Source organism: Schistocerca gregaria, chromosome 8 (assembly GCF_023897955.1).
Source record: "Schistocerca gregaria isolate iqSchGreg1 chromosome 8, iqSchGreg1.2, whole genome shotgun sequence".
Taxonomy (NCBI): Eukaryota; Metazoa; Arthropoda; class Insecta; order Orthoptera; family Acrididae; genus Schistocerca; species Schistocerca gregaria.
Genome location: NC_064927.1, coordinates 85452424 through 85476658, shown reverse-complemented (window position 1 = coordinate 85476658; position 24235 = coordinate 85452424). Strand labels below are relative to the sequence as shown.

The 24235-nt window shown below is 40.8% G+C and overlaps 1 protein-coding gene across 1 annotated transcript in view; it reads left to right on the top strand.

The window, feature by feature from the left end:
• The window catches only part of LOC126285291 (protein qui-1), a 1482105-nt gene that overhangs the window by 307000 nt on the left and 1150870 nt on the right, over window positions 1–24235 (top strand). Inside the window, exon 3 of the mRNA XM_049984579.1 lies at window positions 6035–6114. Coding sequence (XP_049840536.1) covers window positions 6035–6114 — 80 coding nt within the window. The remainder of the gene's footprint in view (window positions 1–6034; window positions 6115–24235) is intronic.

The following is a 24235-nucleotide window of genomic DNA, read 5'->3' as shown; positions in this document are numbered from 1 at the left end:
GTATATTGTTCTTATTCCTAGTACTGATACTGTGTACTAAGCAGTTAGTTGGAAAAAGAGATCTATTATTTACAACAAACTTCATTAAGGAATAAATATATAGACGTTCTTGGATTTATGCAACACCTTACCCTTATTATACGCTTCTGTACTCTAAAACTTTTTTCTCGGTTTGTGGAGTTACCGCACAAAATGATACCATATGACATAATGGAGTGAAAATAAGCAAAATATGATTTTTTTAATATTTATATATCCTATGTCTGACATCATTCGCGTTGCAAACATAGACTTGTTTAGGCACTTTAGCAGTTCATTAGTATGTCGCTTGTAACTGTATTTATTATCAAGGTGTAATCCCAAGAATTTTACACTCTCAACGTCTCCTATTTCCATGTCATTATATATTATACACACACTAGAAGGAAATCTCTTGGAAGTTCTGAACTGCATATAGTGGGCCTTTTCAAAGTTTAATGACAGTGAATTGGCTATGAACGACTTATTAAGGACAGTAAAAATTTGATTCACTGCCCTTTCTAAATTTATAATTGATTTACTATTTATAGCAATGTTTGTATCATCTGCAAATAAGACAAATTTTGCATCTGGTAATGTAACAGATGACAGGTCATTAATATACACAATAAAAAGTAGTGGACCTAGTATGGAACCTTAGGAAACACCACATGTAATTTCTTCCCCATCACATGATGTGCTATTGCTGAACTGTTACATAATGACATCCTTTGTTTTCTGTTAGTAATATATGACTGAAACCACTTTGCAGCACTACCAGTGATGCCATAATATTTTAATTTACTTAAAAGAATGCTGTGATTCACAGAGTCAAATGCCTTTGTCTAACAAATTATGTACATTTTCACTGTAAGTGTAAATAGGCTTCTCAGTATCAGAACCCTTAAGGAACCCGAACTGTGATGTTTACAGTATGTTATTTTCACTAGTGCTTAAGTAGACACTTGAACACAACCTTTTCAAAGATTTTTGAAAAATCTGGCAAAAGTGAGATCGGTCGGTAATTTGATGGCATTTCTTTTTCTCCTTTCTTGTGGAGAGGTATAACTTCAGGATATTTAAGCCAGACTGGGATTGATCCTGTGATAAGTGATTGATTACACAAATAACGTAAGATATGACTAAGCTCACATGAACACTCTTTTGTTGACTTTATTGATATGTTGTTATAAGCACCATAATGCTTTGATTTCAAGGACTTTGTGATGGATTGTATTTCTCTGGGTGAAGTAAGTGTCAATTCCATTTTACTGAGATTGCTTGTGTGCACTGGTCTCAGATATTCCATTGCACTATTTACTGAACCTGACTAGCCCATGCAATCACTAACAGAGACAAAATCCTTTCTTAAATGGTTTGCAACACAACATGTGTTTGTTACCAGGGTTTCATTTATTTTTAGAGCTATTTGTAGCTTCTCATTTCTGGTCCTACCTGTCTCTGACTTAACTATGTCCCATATTGTTTTTATTTTATTGCTAGATTTAATTATCTTCTCATAATGCAGGTGTTTAGATTTCAGGACAACCTCCTTCAATATTTTGAAATAATTTTTGTAATGAGCTATAACGCTAATATCAAAGTTGTCCCTACATATCAGATAGTTTCCTTTTTGTCTCGTATGATATCTTTATCCCTTGTGTGATCAAGTGTCTTATTAGACTTCTGCTTAATTTGAATTACCTTCAGGGGAAAACAATTTTCAAATAAGGTGCTAACTTTATTAATGAATGTTTTGTATTTCCTATTTGTATCTTGGATGCTGTAAACATCCATCCAATTAATTTCCTTGAGCAATCTCCTAAATTTTTAAGTCTTTTACTGTTTTATTGGCCTTCCGTACTCAGTTCTGATAGGTTTTACCCTAACCATTTTCAAAATTTAATGTTAGGTGTTGCATGTCATGGTCAGATAGCCCATTTACTACTGGTTTTGTCATGTGGCTTAGTCGCCTAGAATTGTCTATAAAGATATTATCAATGGCAGTCTTAGAACATTTGTATACTTGGAACTACTACTTGGAAAATTTACAGTAGAAATAAAATTGAATTACAATGTAACTGATTTCAGTAACTGTTCATTGACAATATTTTTAGGACATCTTTATTAAAATCACCAGCAACCACTAGTTCTTTGTTTCTTTATTTTAGATGAAATAATAAATCTTCAAGACCATTTATAAACAGGCTGGAATTTCCTGAACATGCTCTGTGTATGGCTACTATTATCAAGGACCTATTATGAAATTCTGTCTCTGTTGCACATGTTTCAAAGTGCTGCTCTAAGCAAAATTTATTAATGTAAATATTCTTTAATTTAAAACTGCTTTTAACAAATGTTGCAACTCCTCCTTTCTCCATATTTTGTCTACAGAAGTAAGAGCCTAACATAATTCTGTAAGGTTTAACATATTTATACCAGTGATCACATGATGTTCAGAGAGACAAATTACATCAGCTAGTTTCGATGACTCTGAATCATCAATGCACATAAGCAGTTCATTAATTTTTCTCCTAAGCCCTCGAATATTTTGATGCACTAAACACATTTGGCATTTCACATTTACCGAGATGAAATCGGGTGGAAATAAAATTTCTGCTGATTTCTGTAAATTTTTAACCAACAGCTGTGTTCACTAATCCAATGTGCCAGGAATATGCTGTTCCATTTCTTTCTCAAACTGTATGTTTGTTTCAATCTTTACTTCTCTGAGAACTTAACTTAGTTCTGTCCTGCCTATCCTAAAAAAAGGTACTGCTCCAACGCCTGTGACCACTGGTATATTATAACTCATAGCAGTGCCTCACCCCTTTACATTTCCTGCTATCAGCCCAGCCAGTTTACCCTTCCCTTTCCTATTGAGGTGTAGGCCATGTCTAGTATAATTCCACCTACTGACAAAATCAACAGGAACGGAAGCAATATGTGACCGCGCACCCGACCCAAGCAGCCGTTCCAACTTCAAATTAACTCTCCCGACAGAAGAGTTCAAATGAGGTCGGTCATGGCCTCTCAGAGCAGATACATACTCAACACTGGTATGTTTCGTTGCTGATGCAATCTTTGGCATGTCAAACTCTATATTCTACACAGGATCTCTGTCAATATTATTGCCCGACCCACCCACGATAACCATGGTGTCTTCCGTGGTAAAATCTTTACCGAGTGAGCCGAGATCCTCTGTCACCTGACTCAGACCAGCACTAGGTCTTTAAAAAAAATGTGACGTGATATTCAGATCCTAACGGGTCCTGCAAAAGTTGGCCTAAACTGTTGGCATGTGAACTACCTAACAACAAAACTTTCTTTCTCTTTGCTGACTTCTTATTCCATTTTCTACCAAAGGTTGTTGTGCCTTCTCTGCACCTACCTCTGTCTGAGGCTCATCAGTTTGTAACTGAAGCAACAGGTCAAACGTATTCTTCACATACTCCACAAAGCAGTCTGACAAAGTTATAGCTCTGTTCCTCCTGTTACCTGTTGCCACTTCCCACCTGTCTTTACCCTTCTCCTTCCTCAACCTGTTCAGATCTTCCCTAGCCTTCTCTAACTGTGCCTGAAGGGCAACAATTTTCCACTCCTGTTCCACTATTTACCTATCTCTACTGCATATCCTACAAAACCACTGATGAGTCTGATTCACTTGTCCATTTCTCACGCCGCTACAGTCACCCCAATGGAAAAAAACAAACTACGGCAGACAGCGTACCAAACCCTGGAGATAACTATTCTACGGCACGTCACGCACTTTTCACTCATGGTAAAAGTCTTACTGTAGAGGGAATGAGTCAAATTAAAATACAGAAAACAAGAAAACACGTTTACAAAAGATTCGGTCTAGTCTCCATCGCATGTGAACAAGCTTACTTTAGTGACAATGAGTAAGATTACCGAAAAAAGAAGAAAAACACGTTAACAGAAATTAGGCCTAGTCGCAACTGTATGTAAACAAAGCTACTACCGCATGTGCAAAGTTCCCAGATACCGGAATTAAAATTTACGCTGTGTTTTGCAAAAAAAGAGTTGAACAACAAAGGGATACACTTTTCGTAACTTGCTGGAACGGAACAGAACAATTAAATGAGATTCTATAAGTTTTACTGCGCTAAAATGTATGAAAGAATACGATCGTAACCCTACTTTCTGTTCCTTTCGCGTTTTCTGGGGTAATACGTAAAGAGAAGTCAAACCTTTAATAGTAAGTTTCCTGAACTAAACTGAGTTTTATTACAGTCTAAATCACTTATCTGTACTGCAGCACAAAACTCACGCGTCTCGCCTGGTGCAGGATTGGAACTCTTAACAGAGGAATATTACCTCCCGGTGGCGAGCGCTGGAGCAAATGAGCTAATCAAGGACGACTCAGAAATCGTACTTACAGCTTTACCTCTGCCAGTACCTCATTTGCTATCTTCAAAACTTCGCAGAGGTTCTCCCGCAAAACTCTCAAGACTAGCACTACTGGAAGAAAGGATACTGCGAAGACATGACTTAGCCACAACCAGAGGGAACTGTTTCAAGAGTGGAATATCACTCTACAGCGGAACGTGCAACGATATGAAGCTTCCTGACAGATTAAAACTCAGGTACTGCAGGAAATAAACCTCAGTTGATAGAACACTTACTCGCGAATGGTCTCGGTTCGGCACACAGTTTCAGTCTGCCATCAAGCCCTATATAAGTGCATACTTTGCTGCAGAGTGAAAATTCGATCTGAGATCTTTGATATTTCTTAAACTTGAAACTAGTAGTGATTCTCCATTAGAAAGAGGTTCCTACTCAATGGTGTAAAGATGACCACAGCAGTGGTCGAAACCGTTCACCTTCATAAATAAATCGTGATCAAGACTCTTTTTAATAGTAAATGAAACGTCCCCCTTGAAAAATTGTGCAAGACTGTGCTTAAACTGACACACAATATTTTTAGCGCAACGCAATCTGACTTTCAAAAATCCCTACAAAAGAATGGCCCTGACTAACATTAACCTATACGTTTCACAAATCACTTACCTCACAAAAATCTTGGTTACTCGAACTACTGCAATACAGCGAGCGCCACTACTGCCAGCTAAATAAAAGATTCAAACTACAGAAGGCACTAACTACTGATACGCATAGTTAGCAAATGAAAGATTTTAATAGAGAACAAACAATGTATTTACCTTAATAGTCATATATAGCAGTTCATGACATCCAGTCTTACAAATTATAAAACTCCGCCATCTCTCTCCCCACGTCCACCACTGCTGGCGGCTGACCTCCAACTGCGCAAAGCTACGCGCTGTTAACAGCCAACAGCCCAACGCTACAACAATGCAAACCAGCCACAGACTGCACACGGCACAGCCAGTGATTTTTATACAGACCGCTACGTGGCGGCGGCGTTACCAATAAAAAAACCTAAACAGCCTACTTACATAAAGATTTGTAACACATTGATCACAGTCACTCCCATAATTTATTCAAAAGTAATTAAAACTAAAGCTATGGCGGAATAGGTTTAATTTAGTATTGTTGGCTACGCAAAGGGGTAAGTTTCGGCCCGCATCTCTTGGTCGTGCGGTAGCGTTCTCGCTTCCCGCGCCCGGGTTCCCGGGTTCGATTCCCGGCGGGGTCAGGTATTTTCTTTGCCTCGTGATGGCTGGGTGTTGTGTGCTGTCCTTAGGTTAGTTAGGTTTAAGTAGTTCTAAGTTCTATGGGACTGATGACCATAGATATTAAGTCCCATAGTGCTCAGAGCCATTTGAACGATTTTTGGAAAAAGGTTCCAGCATATAAATCTATAGCCGAAGGTGTAGTGCAGCTTTGAACGCCTTTCGTATACGCAGAAAGAAATAATCTACTTGTTCACTTCAGTCTGTTGCTAGCAAGACATTGTACAGATAGTGTAAGCCGTGTCGTCAAAAAGAGTAATCTTCGCATTTTTCATTATATTGCCTGATTTGTTTATTAACACATTTTTCGTCTTCAGTAATTCCACACACCTCGGTTACAGATTTCGCGGAAGAACGGCGACAGCTCCTGGAAGTGGTGGGTCCAGAGCTGCAGAGCCAGTACGACAACCTGGGGCTGGAGGTGAGTACACACTCTGATCAGTTTCATACGTCGTCGTCTCTCTGCCTTGCAGCTTTACTTCTACTGACATTCCCATCTACACATTTATAAAAACGTACAGCAATTTCACTGTTGCACATGTGGAGACCAGTTGATTCAGGAAGTTTGCTTTCGAAAATTGTGTATGTTTATTGTAAATTCTGAAGCTGTTTTTTCATATATTACATCACAATACACCACCAGAATATAATGATATTGCAGTGGTGACCCAAAACCTCTTACCACTGCCCAATGCGAGATTGTATGCTACCTCGTGGCCCTGAGGGCACGTGATGCGGTGACAAAAGCATATGAACGGAGCAGGGACGAATGGGACGAATGCTAGAGGCGACAAGTGGCACAAATACGAAAATACTCAGACTAGAGCAACTTCGACAAAAGCCAGATTGTTGTGGTCCAGTGCCTGGGAGCGGGCATCTCTGAAACGGCGAAGCTGGTCAGATGATGGCATGCTGCTGTCTTGAGCATCTATGGAAACTGGTTGAAGAATTGAGAAACCGGGAGTAGGTGACAAGAAGATCGACGTCCACATCTCATCACAAAACATACCGATCAGAGGCTTGTCTGATTTCTTAAGCAGCATAGGCGACGATGTGTGGCAGATATGAGGACAGAGTACAGTGCTGGCTGGCGCAGGCGCAATTGTTTCGGAGTACACTGTACAGCGCACAGTGTTCAACATGGTGATCCGCAGCAGAGGGCCTCTGCGTGTGCCCATGTCGACCCAACAACATCGTCAAGTATGATTACAATCGCCCCGGGTTCATCAAGATTGGACCCTAAATCGTTGAAATCGACCCAACAACATCGTCAAGTATGATTACAATCGCCCCGGGATCATCGAGGTTGGACCCTACATCATTGAAATCGTGTCATCTGGTGAGGTGACTCCAGTTTATTGTTAAACCAGATCGATGGTCGTGTCCAGAAACGCCATCACCCAGGTCAGCGGCTGCTCGAAAGATGCAGCGCGCCACGGACGCAGGCCGGTGACAGAAGTATAGTGTTATGGGGAACATTAACCTGGACTTCCATGTGACCTGGGGTATAATCGAAGGCACCATACCAGCTGTGGAACACATGGACATTATTAGGGACCACCTGTAACCCCTACTGCTTGATGTCTTCCTCAACAACGATGACATCTTCCAGAAGGGTAACCACTCGTGTCGCGAGGCCTGAATCGTGCTGCTATAGTTTGAGAAGCATGATTGGTAACTCGCGTTAATGTCTTGCTCGTCACATTCCGCTCACCTGAAGCCGATGAAGTTCACCATGGACGCTATCGGTAGCTGTCTCCGCATCCACAAGACATCCGCTCGTAAATTACGGGTAGTGTATGAACTGAGCGTAGGCATCTGGTGCCACAGATATGTGGCCATAATGTTTTGGGCCATCAGTGTATCCGAACCAAACAACGATAACAACAACTTAGTCATTAGACCAGACAGAATTATGACAGAGGGAGAATCTACGAAGGTAGCTGTCTCTCTTCTTGATGTTAATTACGTTTACATTTTGTAACTTCCTGTCTGAAATTTTGATAACTTTCGTATTCCCAAAGTCCTTCGTATGAACCTCACTGATCTGCTAACAGTTGGTGGTGTAGAGCACTGGTTCTCAAACTTTTTTCCTATGGGGCCCCACTTCAAGAGGAAAATTTTATCCGCTCCCAACCCTATTCTATTAATACAATTAGTATTTTCTAAAATTTATTTGCCTTATTCCCTGTTTTACCAAATTCAGTTTAGAAGGATTTCAAACAAACCAAAACTGTATGAATTATAACGAAAATATGGAACATGTTCACCTGTATTACACTTTCATTTATTCAAAAACTGTGAAATTAACAATGCTTACAGTTCAGTAAACAAGGAGTCAAGAACCTTAAAAATTAAGTTACAAGATTCAATGGAATGCATGAGTTCAGTTTTGAGAAAAAAGTTTCTCAATTGTCGAGGTAATAGCAGAAAGACTCGCTCAGATTTCTTTGTTTATAGTTGGCTTTGAACAGTAGTTAGACTTCATAGCTGCCAAAGTTGAAAAACCAGTCTAGCATATTTATATTATTGCAAAAGGTATTTTCATTGGATTTTGGCTTTGTGTTTTGAATTCCTTGGTAATATATATCCAAGAATCCAACAAAAACACTTAATTAAATTTACTCTTTTTGGAGCATCACAAGTCAGATCAATAAGTTGTTCTAGCTCTGACATATTTCGACGTGATGCTACATGGGAATTCATGAATGGACTTTTAATCCAAATAAAGTTATAAAAATCTTTGTAGAACAGCTTTTCGAAGTGACCTTTTAGTGTTGCAGAATGATGAATAAGGGACGCTTTTATTTCCACTGGAAGTATAGGATCACTGACAGTAGAGGTGGGAACATTTCTAGCATACCTCTTTCAATTCGGCCTTGCCACAGATCTCATTTCTTCATGAATGCCTTCAATTTTTCAGTTGCCTGTTTACATCGGAGTCAGTGAGGTTGGCCACTTCAACAGAAAGGCTCTGTTGCTGAAAACGTCTACCCCAGAGTGACTTAGTCCATTTAGAAACACAGTACATCATTCCTCAGTTCAAACATTCATTTTAGTATTTTGCCCCCTGAAACTATCGAATGTAACTAAAAAAGAACTGCTGATTGTGTTCAGTACCCGTCTCGTCGCACAGCACTATAATAAGCCTTGAATTTGTAGTATTTGCCTCAACAAAGTTTCTGTAACTGGTTGCAACACTTCCTGAAGGGATGAGCCAAGTTCATTGATTGAAAAAAGTGTTGACCATGCAAAAAGGCTTTGAGCTGTAGCTGTTTACAGTATCGGCTCGCGGAAAATCAATACCTTCAGAATGTTAGACTCGTCAACGAAACCAACACAAGCAATCGAATGAGCAGCTTTGTGAATACCAGTCACCTCGTTCACCTGAGGTGCAAAACAATTTCTAAGCGATTCATCAGTTAACTGCTAGCGTAAATCATCAGAAACGTCTAAAATTCTTCTACACACTGTGTTATTTGAGATAGAAATACTGTTGAGCAAATGAATTACCGAACATTGATGACGCTTAAACCAGTCGCTGCAGGTAAAAATAGAGTTTCTGCAACCATGTGTCATTTACTGGATTAACACTACTAAGCGAAATTTGCAAAGAGGCTAAAAGGACTTTGGAAGTCACTTTCATCGTTTCAGAAAAGTTCTTGTGGGAGTAGCGAAACATTATCAATTTAAGACAAAGTCTGAAAATGAGTCCATGATTAAATCTTTGGCACTTTATTTTAGAGGTCCGTTTTTATCACACGAACTTGTGTGTAACCAACTAACTTCAGATTGCTGACGCTAAATCTACAAAAGTCTTGGTGCTACATAAGAAAGATAAAAAGTGTTCACATGATTAACAGCCATGTATACCGTCCATATATACCATAAAATATTTTGATGTAGTCTCAACATCAAACCAAACGTGTAGGTACTTAGTAAGTGCTGGTGATGATCAGAATACGTCTGGTACTTATACAAGGAAGCAGAGGCCAGCAGAAGACACTATAGCTGGGATACACGATTAACCAGTATCGCAAATGTAATGGCTAAAATGTGGTGTGCGTAGACATTAGCTAAAATTACTTCACACACCAAACGAGCGCCTGACAATGAAACGTGTACTGACATACTAGACATGGAATTGGATCATACTTAAAATTCACATAAAAAGTGCAAATGCTAGTAATGTGGAGCTTCCAGTCTGGAAAGATATAACATACAAATGTATAAAACCAGTATAAAAAGTATAAGATTAAAAACATCTATAAGTTGAGTTTGGCATTGAGGAAAAAAAACACATTTTGTGCATTGCACTGTATGGAGCAGACACATGGACCATGAGAAAGAAGGAGAAAAAATACTTAGATAGCTTTGAAATGTGGTGCTGGAGCAGAATGGAAAAGATCAAGTGGACAGATCGCATAGAAAATGACGATGTGCTGAGAAGAGTAGGAGACAAGTATTCTGCGTACAATTCTTCAGGGAAAGGCCAACTGGATTGGACGTGGACTTCGACAAGAGGGGCTCGTACACGATGTCATCGAAGGGAAACTCAGAGGAAACGCAGGACGAGGATGAAGAAGAATTCAACATCTGGGCGACATGAAACATGGAAGGAGATACAGCAGACTAAAGGAAGAAGCTGAAGACAGGGAACAGTGGAATCAAACACTCCCACTAGGCAGAATACTACCTAATAACAAAAATAATATAAAATCTTCCAACCTCACAGATCAATTACCGTGGACGTAATTGTAAGGTAGTTATCGAAGCAGTTATTATTAATTAAAAGTTAAAAATCGGTAGTCGATAACACACCCGGAGAGTGGCCTCAATGGCGGCACGTCGTGGCTTCTCTGTACGACGTTCTTGTTTTCCTGTGGCGGAACTTGGGGAGTGAGGCCCAGTCTCTTCGTCGCCGGCGGCCGGCTCACGCGAAAGCACGCCAATCTGCTTGGCGCTCGACGCTGAATCGAAGTAGCAGGTTTCTGAATACATCAGAATAAGCATTCGGGTTACACTCATTCCGTTCATTCAGCAGTAATTCCGTTTGCCGTTTCCTGTGCACATAAATATCCATTTCCTCGAGTAGGTTTAGTTATTGTCCCTTTGGCGCCCTATGCGACACTTTTATGTTATTCTCTATTTTGCCTACCGAATGTTTTTCTCTGTCTAAATGTGTACCGAAAGCGCTCGTAGTTTGATTATACGCATGGTCTCTAAAACGAGTCTTCAAATTGCTTCCTGTCTGACCGCGGTTGAATTCCAATTTTTATTTTCGTTTTTCTGAAAGCCTGAACAATTCTGTCGGAAAATGGAACATTCTACGACATAGCAACAAACTTATTGCCCTCTGGCTCTACTAACTCCTTCTTGTCACGTACTTTTGATTTTAGTTTATAATAAAGTTTCATAACATTACGATCCTTACATCCGTTTGCCTTGGCTACTCGTCTTGAAACGTGCCCTTAGAAAAATTAGTGAATTACTGTGCTGGTAAATCCCTTACGTTATTTGATTTTCAAACAGCTGAGCAGAACTTAACGTACTCAGACATTCCGCTCTTTACCTATTCTGATCAACACTCAACTGATTCACAATATTTTTAGCGCAACTGAATCTGACTTCCAATAATCCCTACAAAAGAATGGCCCTGACTAACATTAACCTATACGTTTCACAAATCACTTACCTCACAAAAATCTTTGTTACTCAGGATACTACAATACGGCGAGCGCCACTACTGCCAGCTAAATAAAAGATTCAAACTACTGAAGGCACTAACTACTGATAGGCATAGTTAGCAAATGAAAGATTTTGATAGAGAACAAACAATGTATTTACATTAATAGTGTTCAAAAGTCATAATATATATATCAGTTCATGATATCCAGTCTTATAAATTTACTGTCTCTGTCCAGATCATCCGCTATAAAAACTCCGCCATCTCACTCCCCACATCCACCACTGCTGCCGGCTCACCTCCAATTGCGCTTCGCTACGCGCTGTTAACAGCCAACTGCCCAAGACTACAATAGCCAACAACAATGCAAACCAGCCACAGACTGCACACAGCACAGCCAGTGATTTTCATACAAAGCGCTATGTGGCGTTACCAATATAAAACCTAAACAGTCTACTTATAGTCTAATCACACTTAATTCTTCCAACTCGTCATCACGGGTGAGAGGCAGTTTTCGCATCCTGTTGATCATAGCTCTGAAGTATGCCCATTTATGCTTCTTTGGGTGACAGGATTTCGCATTTATAATCGTTGCAGTGGCCGCCGTCTTCCTAAATATGCCAATCTTATGCTGTCCATCCCTTTTAGTTAACCTTCTTGTTCCAGTTTCACTGTGAATTTAATTTTTTCATGCATCCTACCCATTCTCTCTGCTACCTAGCGTATTTCACTATCGTCGCTCCCTGTATTTTACCCCTGCTACCTTTAGAAATTGAAAGAGAGTATTCCAGTCAACATTGTCAAAAGCTTTCTCTAAATACTAGAGACGTAAGTTTGCCCTTCCTTAATCTTTATTCTAAGATAAGTCGTAGAGTCAGTATTGCCTCACGTGTTCCAACACTTCTACGGAATCCAAACTGATCTTCCCCGAAGTCGGCTTCCACAACTGTTTCCATTCGTCTGTAAATAATTCGTGTTACTATTTTGCAGCCGTGACTTATTAAACTGATACTTCGGTAATTTTCACATCTGTCGACATCTGCTTTCTTTGGGATTAGTATTATTATGTAAGAGTTAATGAAATGGAACTAGCATATGGTTTGACAAAAAATATTTACAACAAGAAATGTATCTCTAGAAAAACAAAACTAATACTCTCTATCACAATGGTAACACCAGAATTTTTATGTACATGCAAAAGACTAACGATGAACTAGGTGTAAGCTGGAGAGAATAGAGGTACTTGAAATACGTATTACTAGAAAATTAATGAGTGCAACAAAAACTACAGATGATTTCATAGTGATAGTGAGATATACAAAGAAAGAATATTTTTTAATAATAAAAATTTAGAATGCTTTCGAGGCAGTAAGAAATCGGGAACATAACAGACAGAAGGAGGGAGAAGACAGTATTGGAATAAGATGTGGTAGTTCTGTAAAAATTGCAAAAAATAAAGAAAAACGAGTAACTGAAGTTGTTAAATGATGTTGGTTGGTCAGTACGAAGATAAAAAAATACATATCGCAATGAATATATGGTACTTCAAGAAAGTCTGTGGACAGCAATTTCATCGTTTTTTTTGTTGTTGGATGTGACTAACGACATTAAACAGTTTTGTAGGGCGGCATTATGTTATGAAGCAAATCTGGAGAAGAAATTTACTGATCCGGATATACTAAAGCAACGGTGGGACAAGGTTAACAGCTGCAATGCAGGAAAGAAAACAGAAACTGTTGTTGCAGACGGGTTGTTGGGTAGTGTTCATCAATAGTTCACTATAGCATGAAAGGAAGTTGGCTGGAATATGCTACGTCGATGATAACTGGGAGTGTTTTAATCCTCTCTTTAACTACAACACCAAAGGTGGAGTGTGCACCGCCCGTTCTGCATCAGACAGTCACATCCACAAACGGACCGTCAGATGCAATTAGTAACGAAAGTAACGAGTAGTAAATAGTACGTAAATGGGTCGATGGTATCGTTCGCATTTAGTTCAGTACTTTACAGGATCTCTTTATTTAGACGTCTCACTCTGGGTTTTGATATCCTCATTATATACGTAACCCAAAGGGGCTTTCTAAATTTCATATAATTTACTGCCGGCCGGGGTGGCCGAGCAGTCCTAGGCGATACAGCGTGGAACCGAGCGGTCTTTATGGTCGTAGGTTTGAAACCTGCCTCGGGCATGGATGTGTGTCATGCCCTTAGGTTAGTTGGGTTTAAGTAGTTCTAAGTTCTAGGGGACTGATGACCTCAGAAGTTATGTCCCATACTGCTCAGAGCCATTTGAACCAATTTAATTCACTCTGTTTCTGTGGTCAATATCGACCAATCAGTTCTTTTCATTTTTATCATCAATCTTCGCTCTTGAATCTTAAGATCTCTTACAGAGTCGACGCTCTTACACATTTTCTCTTGAAACTTTCTAGAAATCAAGGTCTGTTAGCAGCCCAAAAGCGTCAGACTAAAGTATACTGGTACCCTATTGGTTGCTGAGTATCAACACTCCATTTCGGTTTGACAGTTACTACCGTCACGTACTTTAGAGGTTGTCTGTTCTATCAATGTCATAGCTTAGATATTTGAGATCCCTTTTGTTGTTGACATTGCTGCTGATCATCTGTTACGGTTTGTTCTCGGTGCTTTGAAAATCAGCGTTCTGTTCAATTTTCGCATACTCTCTAGCCATTTCAATCAAACTCTGTTATTCCTTGCTAACAACTGTCTATTTGCGCTGGTCATGATATGACAATGCTGTTCTTGGTTTTCGGTTTTGGAATTCGTTGACAATCTTTTCAAGGATGAAGAGTGCTTAGTGTAATTCATCTACTTACCTGCGAGTTAAGAAATATTTCCTGTCATACCTTAGTCATGAAAAGGTCAAAATTTTCTTCTCACATGGTTTCCCTTGACTGAGGGGTTGTAAACTTCCAATGAGGTTTACGCCTTTCGACCCCCCCCCCCCCCCCCCCCGTACCACGCCCGTGTATTAACTACCACTGTCTACCGTGAAACCACAATATTGGTTGCTGATGGCAACAGACGGCGGGGCTACCCAATGGTGAGCACAGCATGAGCTTACGGGGCATATTTGAACTGCTTAGTCGACTAGTAACTCACAACTGCGCTACAGTGTTAGCGGTATTGACACAAAGCACAACAGCGTCTGCGATAAACAAACCATACATCGCATTATATGTGCAGCAACAGCTAAAGAAGTTGACATTTCGTCAGAAACGAACCCAAGGAATTTCGCAGAGTGAGAAAGAAGTGAAAGATGAAATATTGGCGTTTCTGCAAGATGAATCAGTGGGATGTGTGTCGTCGTATACTCCTGACTGCGCGGACTGTGTACATGAGAGGAACAATAATGACAGTAGGCGCTTAACAAGTAAAAGTAATGTGGAACGGGAGTCGAACCACGTAATTCGTCATCCTTGTCGGGCACGGAGCAACAGGTTCCGTGAAATGTAGTGAAGGACCATCTTTGTCCAAGGAGCAGGTACAAGACATATTTATGTCCATAGATCATCCACAGCGTTGCAACAAAAGAATTGTGAACGGGTTTCGAATAAATCTGCAACAATATGACTGTGTTATTCTTCAGAAAAACAACGGATATTCAAGAGAGGACAAGGTGCACTTATAGAGGAACTGGTATTTACGCGCTTCAAGGACGCTCCATACAATTTACGGGGTTGTAGGGTGGCTATAATTTCTCACCTTACAAGCACTCATCTACATACTCTGGCGTGATTTACCCGCGAAACTAGGTATCATTTGGTAGCTTGTGCATCGTATATATGAATATTTGAAGAAGACTTACATTGTCACGTACACCTTGTAAATAGTTGTTAACGCTTATTGCATAAAAGGTGACGGTGTGTCTTTATTGTCAAAATGGCGTAATGAATGGTTCAAATGGCTCTGAGCACTGTGAGACTTAACTTCTGAGGTCACCAGTCCCGTAGAATTTAGAACTACTTAAACCTAACTAACCTAAGGACATCACACACATCCATACCCGAGGCAGGATTCGAACCTGCGACCGTACCGGTCGCGCGGTTCCAGACTGCAGGGCATACAAGCGTTCGGCCACCCCGACCGGCTTTGACGCACCAGAGAGGAACTAGGAAGCGTTACTTTGGAAATCAAGCAGGCAGGGCTATTCCTGAGGATATTTGCTCTGAGAAGCGAACCATTGTATGTATTCCTAATTAACGGGGGTAGGTATTTCCTCGCAAATTTCCTGCGCTGGACGACAAAAGACTAAAATATGGTTGGTCGGCGCTCGTAAGAATCTGTAGAGAGGGAGAATACTGCGTGGTTTCGTGAATATGGTTCGCTTTCTGTAGTTACGAGGGAGGGGAGCCGAGCTTTACTGGCAAGCCAGCGGTGGGGAGAAATAGTCTTGCGTTTTGAGCGCCCGTGTGTGACGGTCGCTCAGTCTCAGCTGCGTTGGTACAGACGGACTTGCTGTCCCTGCTCTCAGGAGATTTTATACTTTGACCAGTTAGGCACTGTACCGTTGCGAACTTATACCATTCTGGACATCGCCTCTGGATAGGGAGTCGTCATTGAGTACGCAGCATTCAGTGATTGAGTGCACTTCTTCTGCCTATACTCACGTTGAGACGTTGTCTGAACTCCGTCCTTGTGGTTGGGAGTTCGAGTTTCTCGTCTGTAAAACACAGAGAGCACATTCATTTCAAACCCGCCTGGCGAAGAAACATGGCGGGTGTGCATGATAGTAACGTGCTACACTGTGCAAATCAAATTACATGTGACATAGATTACAGTGATTTCAAGGGAAGCTATGCATGATTGCATAACTTCAAACAGTGCTACAGAATTTTAAGGCCTAAGATGACGAAAACTGCAAATAAAGTGTGAACTTCACTATGCACAGCAAACTGTGAGACCTGCCCGAAATTTTGTAGATCAGATAAACTTCTCATTGTTGAGTAAGGAAGGTGTCTGTAACTCCGAACCATCCGGATTTGAAGAGGTAATGCATATGAAAGGAGCCTAGGGAATTAGTGGTACCAAAAGCTGTGCATTAACGCATTTGTATACAAATTGAAGACTGGCAATCTGGAGTATAAATTTGCTGGAAAGCTATTTATTGTGCTGCAAGATGTTGCATGTGCTCTGCTCCCTACGATTCTTTCTCTGGTGCGTGGTCTTGAAAGGACAGTAGGAAATATTTACGTCACAGCAAGCAAGAGTGGGGAAATGAGCGTAAAAGAACTACAACTATGAGTACCACTTTTTGCACTAGCTGATCAAAATAACGTACTTTTGCTTGATTTCTGGTCTGCAAATAAAAATCATACTCCCTTAGAGCAAATTATTATTCCTGTTAAGTGTATAATACTGCAATTCATGTTACCTGGAATCATTGGACGAATTCAGCCTCTGGATGTTTGCTTTTTCCGTGCCTATAAAACGCATTATCTGAAGGTGCGCCTTAAAGGATAGCCAGTTTCACGATGAGCTCAACAATAGACAATTTCGCATTCGCTTGCATGTCATCACATTCCAACAGTTCTCATAACCCCGTTACACCAATATAATTCTACACTGAAGCCGAAGTAACTGCTACACTACCTAATATCATGTAGGGCCCCCGCAAGCAAGCGAGCCTCAACCCGACGTGACATGAGCTAGGTTAATGTCTGAAGTAGTGGTGGAGGGAATTGACATCATGAATCGTGCAGGGCTGTCCATAAATACGCAAAAGTATGAGAGGTTGGAGATCTCTTCTGAACACCACGTTGTGAGGTATCCCAGATATACTGAATAATGTTCATATCTGGGGAGTTTCGTGGGCAGCGGAAGTGTTTATACTGAGAAGAATCTTCCTGGAGCCACTCAACAGCATTTCTGAACGGGGGGGGGGGGGGGGATTTCTGGACGTGTGGGGTGTCGCATTGTCCTGATGGAATCGCTCAAGTTTATCGGAATGCGCAATGGACATGAATAGGTGCGGGTGACTAGACAGTATGCTTACGTGCGTGTCACCCGTCAGAGCCGTACCTAGACGTATCAGGTGCTCCCATATTACTCTAGTTGCAGACGCCCCACACCATTACAGATCCTCCACCAGCTTGAACACTCCCTTGCTAACATGCATTGTTCATGGATTCATGATGTTATCTCACTACCCATACACGTCCATCCGCTCGACAGAATTTGAAACGAGACTGGTCCGACTAGGAAACATGTTTCCAGTCATCAACAATCCAGTGTCTGTGTTGGCGGGCCCTGGTCTTAAAGAGGATAAAGAGGAGAACGCGCCAACAAGTCTGTAGCTTTTCTTCCCTTCGTTGGAAATATCGCCTTCAAAATAGCGAAGATTCTTAATAATTTTCATGTGGAAGTGGATTTTCGTCCACCTAAGATTTCGGGTTTGCTGGGATCAGTGAAGAATGATTTATTACTGCGGAAGGGAAGAATTTATAAAATACTATCTCATTGTGTTATGTCCTATATAGGACAGACAACGCGTACAGTGGAAGAACGTTGTACTGAACATCAACGTTGCACTCGCCTACTTCAATCCAGTAGTCTGCAGTTGCGGAACATCGTATTTCGAACGGACATTCAATGGAGTATGAAAAAACTTCGATTTTGGCCACAGCAACAACATTTTGTGACTCCATTATTAAAGAATCCGTGGAAATACGCATTGCGGTAAATCTAATGAACCGTGACAGTGGTTACCAACTGAATAATCTCCGAAATTTGCTCGGGTCGAAGACGCCAGAAGACTTCGATAGTTGCGGCCAGCGACAATACCGACGGCAGGTGAGTCTTGCAGTTCCACCAGCGAGGGTGCTGCCGCTGGGCGGTGTGTTTCTTCTGTCTCCGCGAGTTCAACGACGCGCGGCAGTACCATCAGCGCACTATATAAGACGGGCGGAGGACGTCTTCGCCAATCCTCGTTCGGCTCACCTGAAGATGGCTGGCAGTTTTCCAGCCGAAACATCGTGGAATTAAGTTTACGACGGCCGGCTGCAATCCCAAACCCTCTTTGAACAGTTCATGCGTCGGGAAAATTTTAAATTTTACACACCTATTACCTCTTGTCTAGCGAAGTAATTTTATTCTGTGAGGAAAGGTGATGATTTTGAACTTTCATTGAGCATTTCGTACTTCCACAATTCTTTTCAGCACGAAGTATGAGATGTTCCGTCGAGTCGACACCTCTTGTATCAGTTTGTTTCTTTTTGTTTCCTCTTTCTTTTAGCATTGCACAGTTTGTCACTAGGTAGTGTAGAGTTATGAAAGAAAGTCACAACAGCCTTTGTTTTCAATAAAATTTCGGAAAATCCTTTCACTCTAAAACTGTCTTGTACTGTTAAGTTAATGCCGTGGGAAAAACAGGATAAATTTTGCATCCTTAAGATTTTGGCAGTTTTTTCGTAACTGCAGCGTTGTCTGTAACCACTACTACTAGCTTATCACGAATACTGCATTCTACTAAGATCTGACTGATGACTTGAAAAGTGTAATTTTAAAATTAACTGTCAATGTTTCCTACACTTCGCATAATATTCTCAAAAAAATATTATTTATACGTCTTGCTATGTGAAAAAATAATTCTCGTAAAAATCGGGCTAATATATTGCTTGTCGATGCTGAGCTTCAGGGTCTTAGAAGCGGAGGAAAGCAGGAAGAAGAAGAAGAAGAAGAAGAAGGGGAGGAGGTCACCATGAGGATCAGGTGTGCGAGAGGGAAAATGTGTACTGGTATACCACGCATTACTGCTGCCGTAAGTGTGCATGCTTGCTGATGAACTGTAACAGTTACTGTATAAACTGCACACAGGAGTGAGAAGGTATAGTGTAAGCGCGCTGAAGAGACCAGGGGTGTTCCTCAGTTGAGTTGACAGTGAATCCAGAACAATATGGCCAGCACTGTATTGTAGTGTTACAGGTGCTACATAACTGAGGTCGGCAACACCGACGATCTTAATACATCCGATAAAAGTTTGTAGCTTGTAGAAGTTTTTTTGGGAGTTTCACCGTTCACCGAGAAAAGAGCATAGAGTGGTGTAAAGAGCATAACACAATAGTGATGTAAGGAAAGGTGTTGAGAGGGACAGCATCGCTGGTACCTTCACCCTTCATACAGACGTATTCCTGTAATATACCCGGGCCACTTTAAGTTCGCACTTGACCGACCCTGATAGCGTTTTGTCGGCTTGTGATACAACAGCTTAATATAGAAATAAATGGTTGTAGCTCTGTCATAAGTTGCACTGAGAAGTATCTACTTTTTTTATTCCTTAATAAAAAGTCAAGCTGCTGACGTATTTTTCACTTGCAGTATGCTGCAAGTTCGCAAACAACAGCTTAAATTACGAAATGTTAATATGGCCTATATTTACAACTTGCTACTTTATCCTTTTTTGGCAAAACAGAAGCGTCAGAAGTTTTAATTCTGTTCAGATTCGCTATTACGATGGAAGCATTTCCGTATGAATCACACGCCAAAGTATGTTGTTTGCATACTCAGGAGACAGCAACACAGTAATAGTAACAACATGACCAGCTAATTATGCGATGCTCTATTAATTTTGGTTCAGACTGTATTGGGGTTCGCGTTCGTTTCTCACTTGTTACTCTCTTATTGTACAATGTTGAAATGCACCTCTTGAGCGTAAATCTTAGGCGGTCTGTTATAAGTGGGGCGCGGAAGTAACAATGATTTGAGAAAGCGCTTTACAAAGACATCCAGGTTCAAATGTGTTACTTATTTGTAGTAATGAATAAGAAAATAAATTTAGACTCCTGAAAAGCAATTATTCAGTGATTCCTTAAGGTTGGCAGTCTCCGTAAACAGTACACAAACGATTCGACGTCTTCAGATTTGTATCGACAAGACGGGTAGCGGTAAGAGAGGTGAAGCTGCCAAAAAAAAAAAAAAAAACTTTATAAGCATTGCCGACTTGACTTGTACAGACATGTACCGATCACAAGAATGAGCCGGAACTCAGCATTGCATTGTCAAGTTAAAGAAAGAAACATTATAAAATGTTACTTACATGTGCCATAGAATCTGCGTTGTGATGACCTGCAATTTTTATCATCTTAATATGGATGAAACTAATTTTTCATCCATTATATAGTGACAAGTCAATGTCAGTATGTCTTCATTTGCATCGGTTGTCCACATGTCTGTTGTAACACTAGAAAAAATTGTAAGCGATTTTTCTAATTATTTTTTATCTCCTCAGAGCCGGCCGCGGTGGTCGAGTGGTTCTAGGCTCTTCAGTCCGGAACTACGCGGCTGCTACGTTCGCAGGCTCGAATCCTGCCTCGGGCATGAATGTGTGTGATGTCTTTAGGTTTACGTAGTTCTAAGTTCTACGGGACTGATGACATTCGATGTTAAGTCCCATGGTACTTAGAGCTATTTGAAGCATTTTTCTTTTTATCTCCTCAGATAGTTTTGGGATCAGTGAACATTTGAGTATGGTTTTATCTGTCAACTGTCTAAGGTGTGAACAATTATTTTCAAATCTTGATGTTCGGTTGTGTACGGCAGCAAATCTATAGCGGTCATTTATACATAATGATAATCAAGCCCTTTCTTTACTTTTGAACTGGCGTCGTACAAGTGTCTTCTGTTAAAATAATTTTTTTATAAAGCTTCTCGATTTTTTTTTTTTTTGGTTGCGTCTCCTGCACTCGATCTAGCACACTAGCTGATCCCTCACCCTTAAGTATTGGTAATCCATGGTTCTATAGTTTCTCACTATGATTTCTTTTGAATTGGTCTCTTAAATTAGTTGTATTCCCTGAATGTTTATATTATTTACTTCACAAACTAACTTGTATCCCCCATTTGCTTGAATATATTCCACATAGATGATTCATTTTTACGATTCATTTTCAAAACAAAAACAAAAGCTCTGTACTCTATTTATGCTCTTCTCGCGCGAACAAAGCAATGTTGGAAGCGCGGATTTTCCTCGGCTGACAGAGACTATAGGTGGCGAGCGAAAAGTACTGTGCTCCTTTTTTACTTGAAAATGAACGGTCGCAAGAGCAAGAAATGTCTTTTTTATGTTTCAGACCATCTTCAGACCTACTACTGCTCAGCGTTAGCGTTCGTGGAGTCTTAGCGCCTGCTCCGTACACCACAACCGTCTACCATCATGGTGGGAGGTCTGAAGGTGGTTTAAAACAGACCGAAACGGTTATCCTCATAAAAAAGACGTTCCAAAAATGGTTCAAATGGCTCTGAGCACTATGGGACTTAACTTCTAAGGTCATAAGTCCCCTAGAATTTAGAATTACTTAAATTGAACTAACCTAAGGACATCACACACATCCATGCCCGAGGCAGGATTCGAACCTGCGACAGTAGCGGTCGCGCGGTTCCAGACTGTAGCGCCTAGAACCGCTCGGCCACCACGGCCGGCGAAAGACGTTTCTTGCTGCTGTGACTGTTCATTATGATTTTTAAGCTTTAAACAAACCGCTGCTCATCAAGAGAAATGTTCTCAAAAATGACTGTGTTTCTGTCTCACTGCTGACAACGACAGCGATTCAACAGTTGTGGTACTATAGTTTCGTGACGAAGAATAATCCTGTGGTAGTGAGATGTTCAAATAACGAAACGCGTGACGAACAAACCATCGTTGGCACATTGCGCTCACCTCCTACGATTCCCCAGAGAGCTAGAAGGTTTAGGATCACAATTCTTCTTTGGGACGCTCGAAAAATTATTAATCAGATCAAAGAATGCTGTAAACTGGAAAAAATTTAAAAATTAAAATAATGGTGAGCTAATTCATCCGCTTCTCAAGTTTCAAACAAGGGGATTCATCATTAACGGGCAAGATCTTAAGAAATATCTATAGGATTGGGAGTTTTTACAAAAACATTACCGGCCATTCAGCGTCAACTCTTGGCAAGAAGAGGTTAGCTTTGTGTTACATCCATTGAACCATTGAAACATTCACATTTCTCCCGAATGACCCATGAACATGCACTGCAATACTGTGAAGGCCGATAACATGTAAGTACAGCTGTATGACCATGCCCAACCACCATACAAACAAAAAAAAAGATTGACATTCGAATGGTTGTGCTTTTACTGTATACAGTTTTGCGTGAACTGGTGTGTCCTTGAAGGAACAAGTTCCGTTAATCGAAGACAATACAGGTAACCAACGTATGAGCGGTATCTGTGCTTCAAAAGTGACGCAGAGGCGTTAGCATTGTATCAATGTTTTGTGTTTTCGGATCATCTTCTACATTAACACGTACAATTGAAAACACTTGTAAGTACAATATGGACTCAGAAACAGAAGAGGGCAATGTAGGGTGTGTCTAATACCGTTAATAATCGTATTTATTTTAAAATGCAGTATGCAGTGCAATCAGAAACGCTTAACAAATCATTAAAGTGTCACTTTTTTTCCTCTACTGACTGCGTTGTTCTACAACAGCCTTTTATATAAATCTGTATTCCTTGCTACAAGTAAGCAAACTAACACATTTGAAGATAACAATCTGTATAGTGTTCATTCAGGAATCCATGTTATTTACGTCTGAAATTTCTACCATAAGCATCTGATTGGTACGAGATACGCACGACCGTGGGTTGTCGTCACTGGAAGACAAACAAGGAAATTCACTCTCACATATCCCCTCCTCCGCAGCGGCCAATCTATTAACAACACACGTTTATAAACAGCATAGACTGGCTTAAGACGCTACAATATTTGATGTCGACTAAATGCCACCGTGCAACCTACTTTCCCCTCTGCACTCCACACGCCACAGAGATAACAGGGTCCGACAATTTCTCATGCGTTTAAAGAAGAATTACATTATAAACGTTATGACCATGGATAGTTAAACCAGACTTCCGATAGTGAAGTTGCTATTGATTAATCGACAGTTTGTTGATGTTTAAGTTACACTATGCGTCCCATAATTTCTCTGTCGCTTTCTTCTACAGCCCTTAAGGGCTACAGAAAGGCACAGCTCCGACACCCAACAAACTACAAATACGACCGCACTATACCTGCTTGTCATTCGCCCCTTGTTTCCACATGAACGGCCTGTTCGCCAGCAGCAGATCTTAATCATAGAAGTAGGTAGGATTGCAGTTGACCAATCAGCTCTTGCTGGTGCTTCCTTTAGCTTCACTCGGTAGAGCGACTGTAATAGAGTCCGAAGAACATGGCCGTGCTATACTGTAGTTATCCTGTAGGTGTGAACACAACTGTAGGCAAGATACCAATTTGTTCACTGCAAGAGAGGAAAAATTGATAACATCACGGACAAAAAGGTGTTTGGATTTTCTTGAACTACGTACATGGTTCTTAAACTATAAGGGGTGCAAAATATGGTGACGTCCAACCATACTGTTAATAGTTCCGTAGTCTACTTGCCATGGCTACATAGTAATGCACCAAATCAGGGAGACGAGGACCATTTTGGTAAGATGACAGTTCTCGCATTTTCCCCCACTTGGATAGATGTGTGCGGACATCCGTGCACTACAGGTCTTCTTATTGTTGTCTAGGGCTCATCGTCAGAGTGGTACAATTCAACAAGAACTTTAGTTACTGCGTGTGACTTGCGCTCAATAGCTCGTGACTCATGTAACATGTTTTAAAAATGGTTCAAATGGCTCTGAGCACTATGGGACTTAACACCTGAGGTCATCAGTCTCCTAGAACTTAGAACTACTTAAACCTAACTAACCTAAGGACATCACACACTCCCATGCCCGAGGCAGGATTCGAACCTGCGACCGTAGCGGTCACTCTGTTCCAGGCTGAAGAGCCTAGAACCGCTCGGCCACCCCAGCCGGCTAACATGTT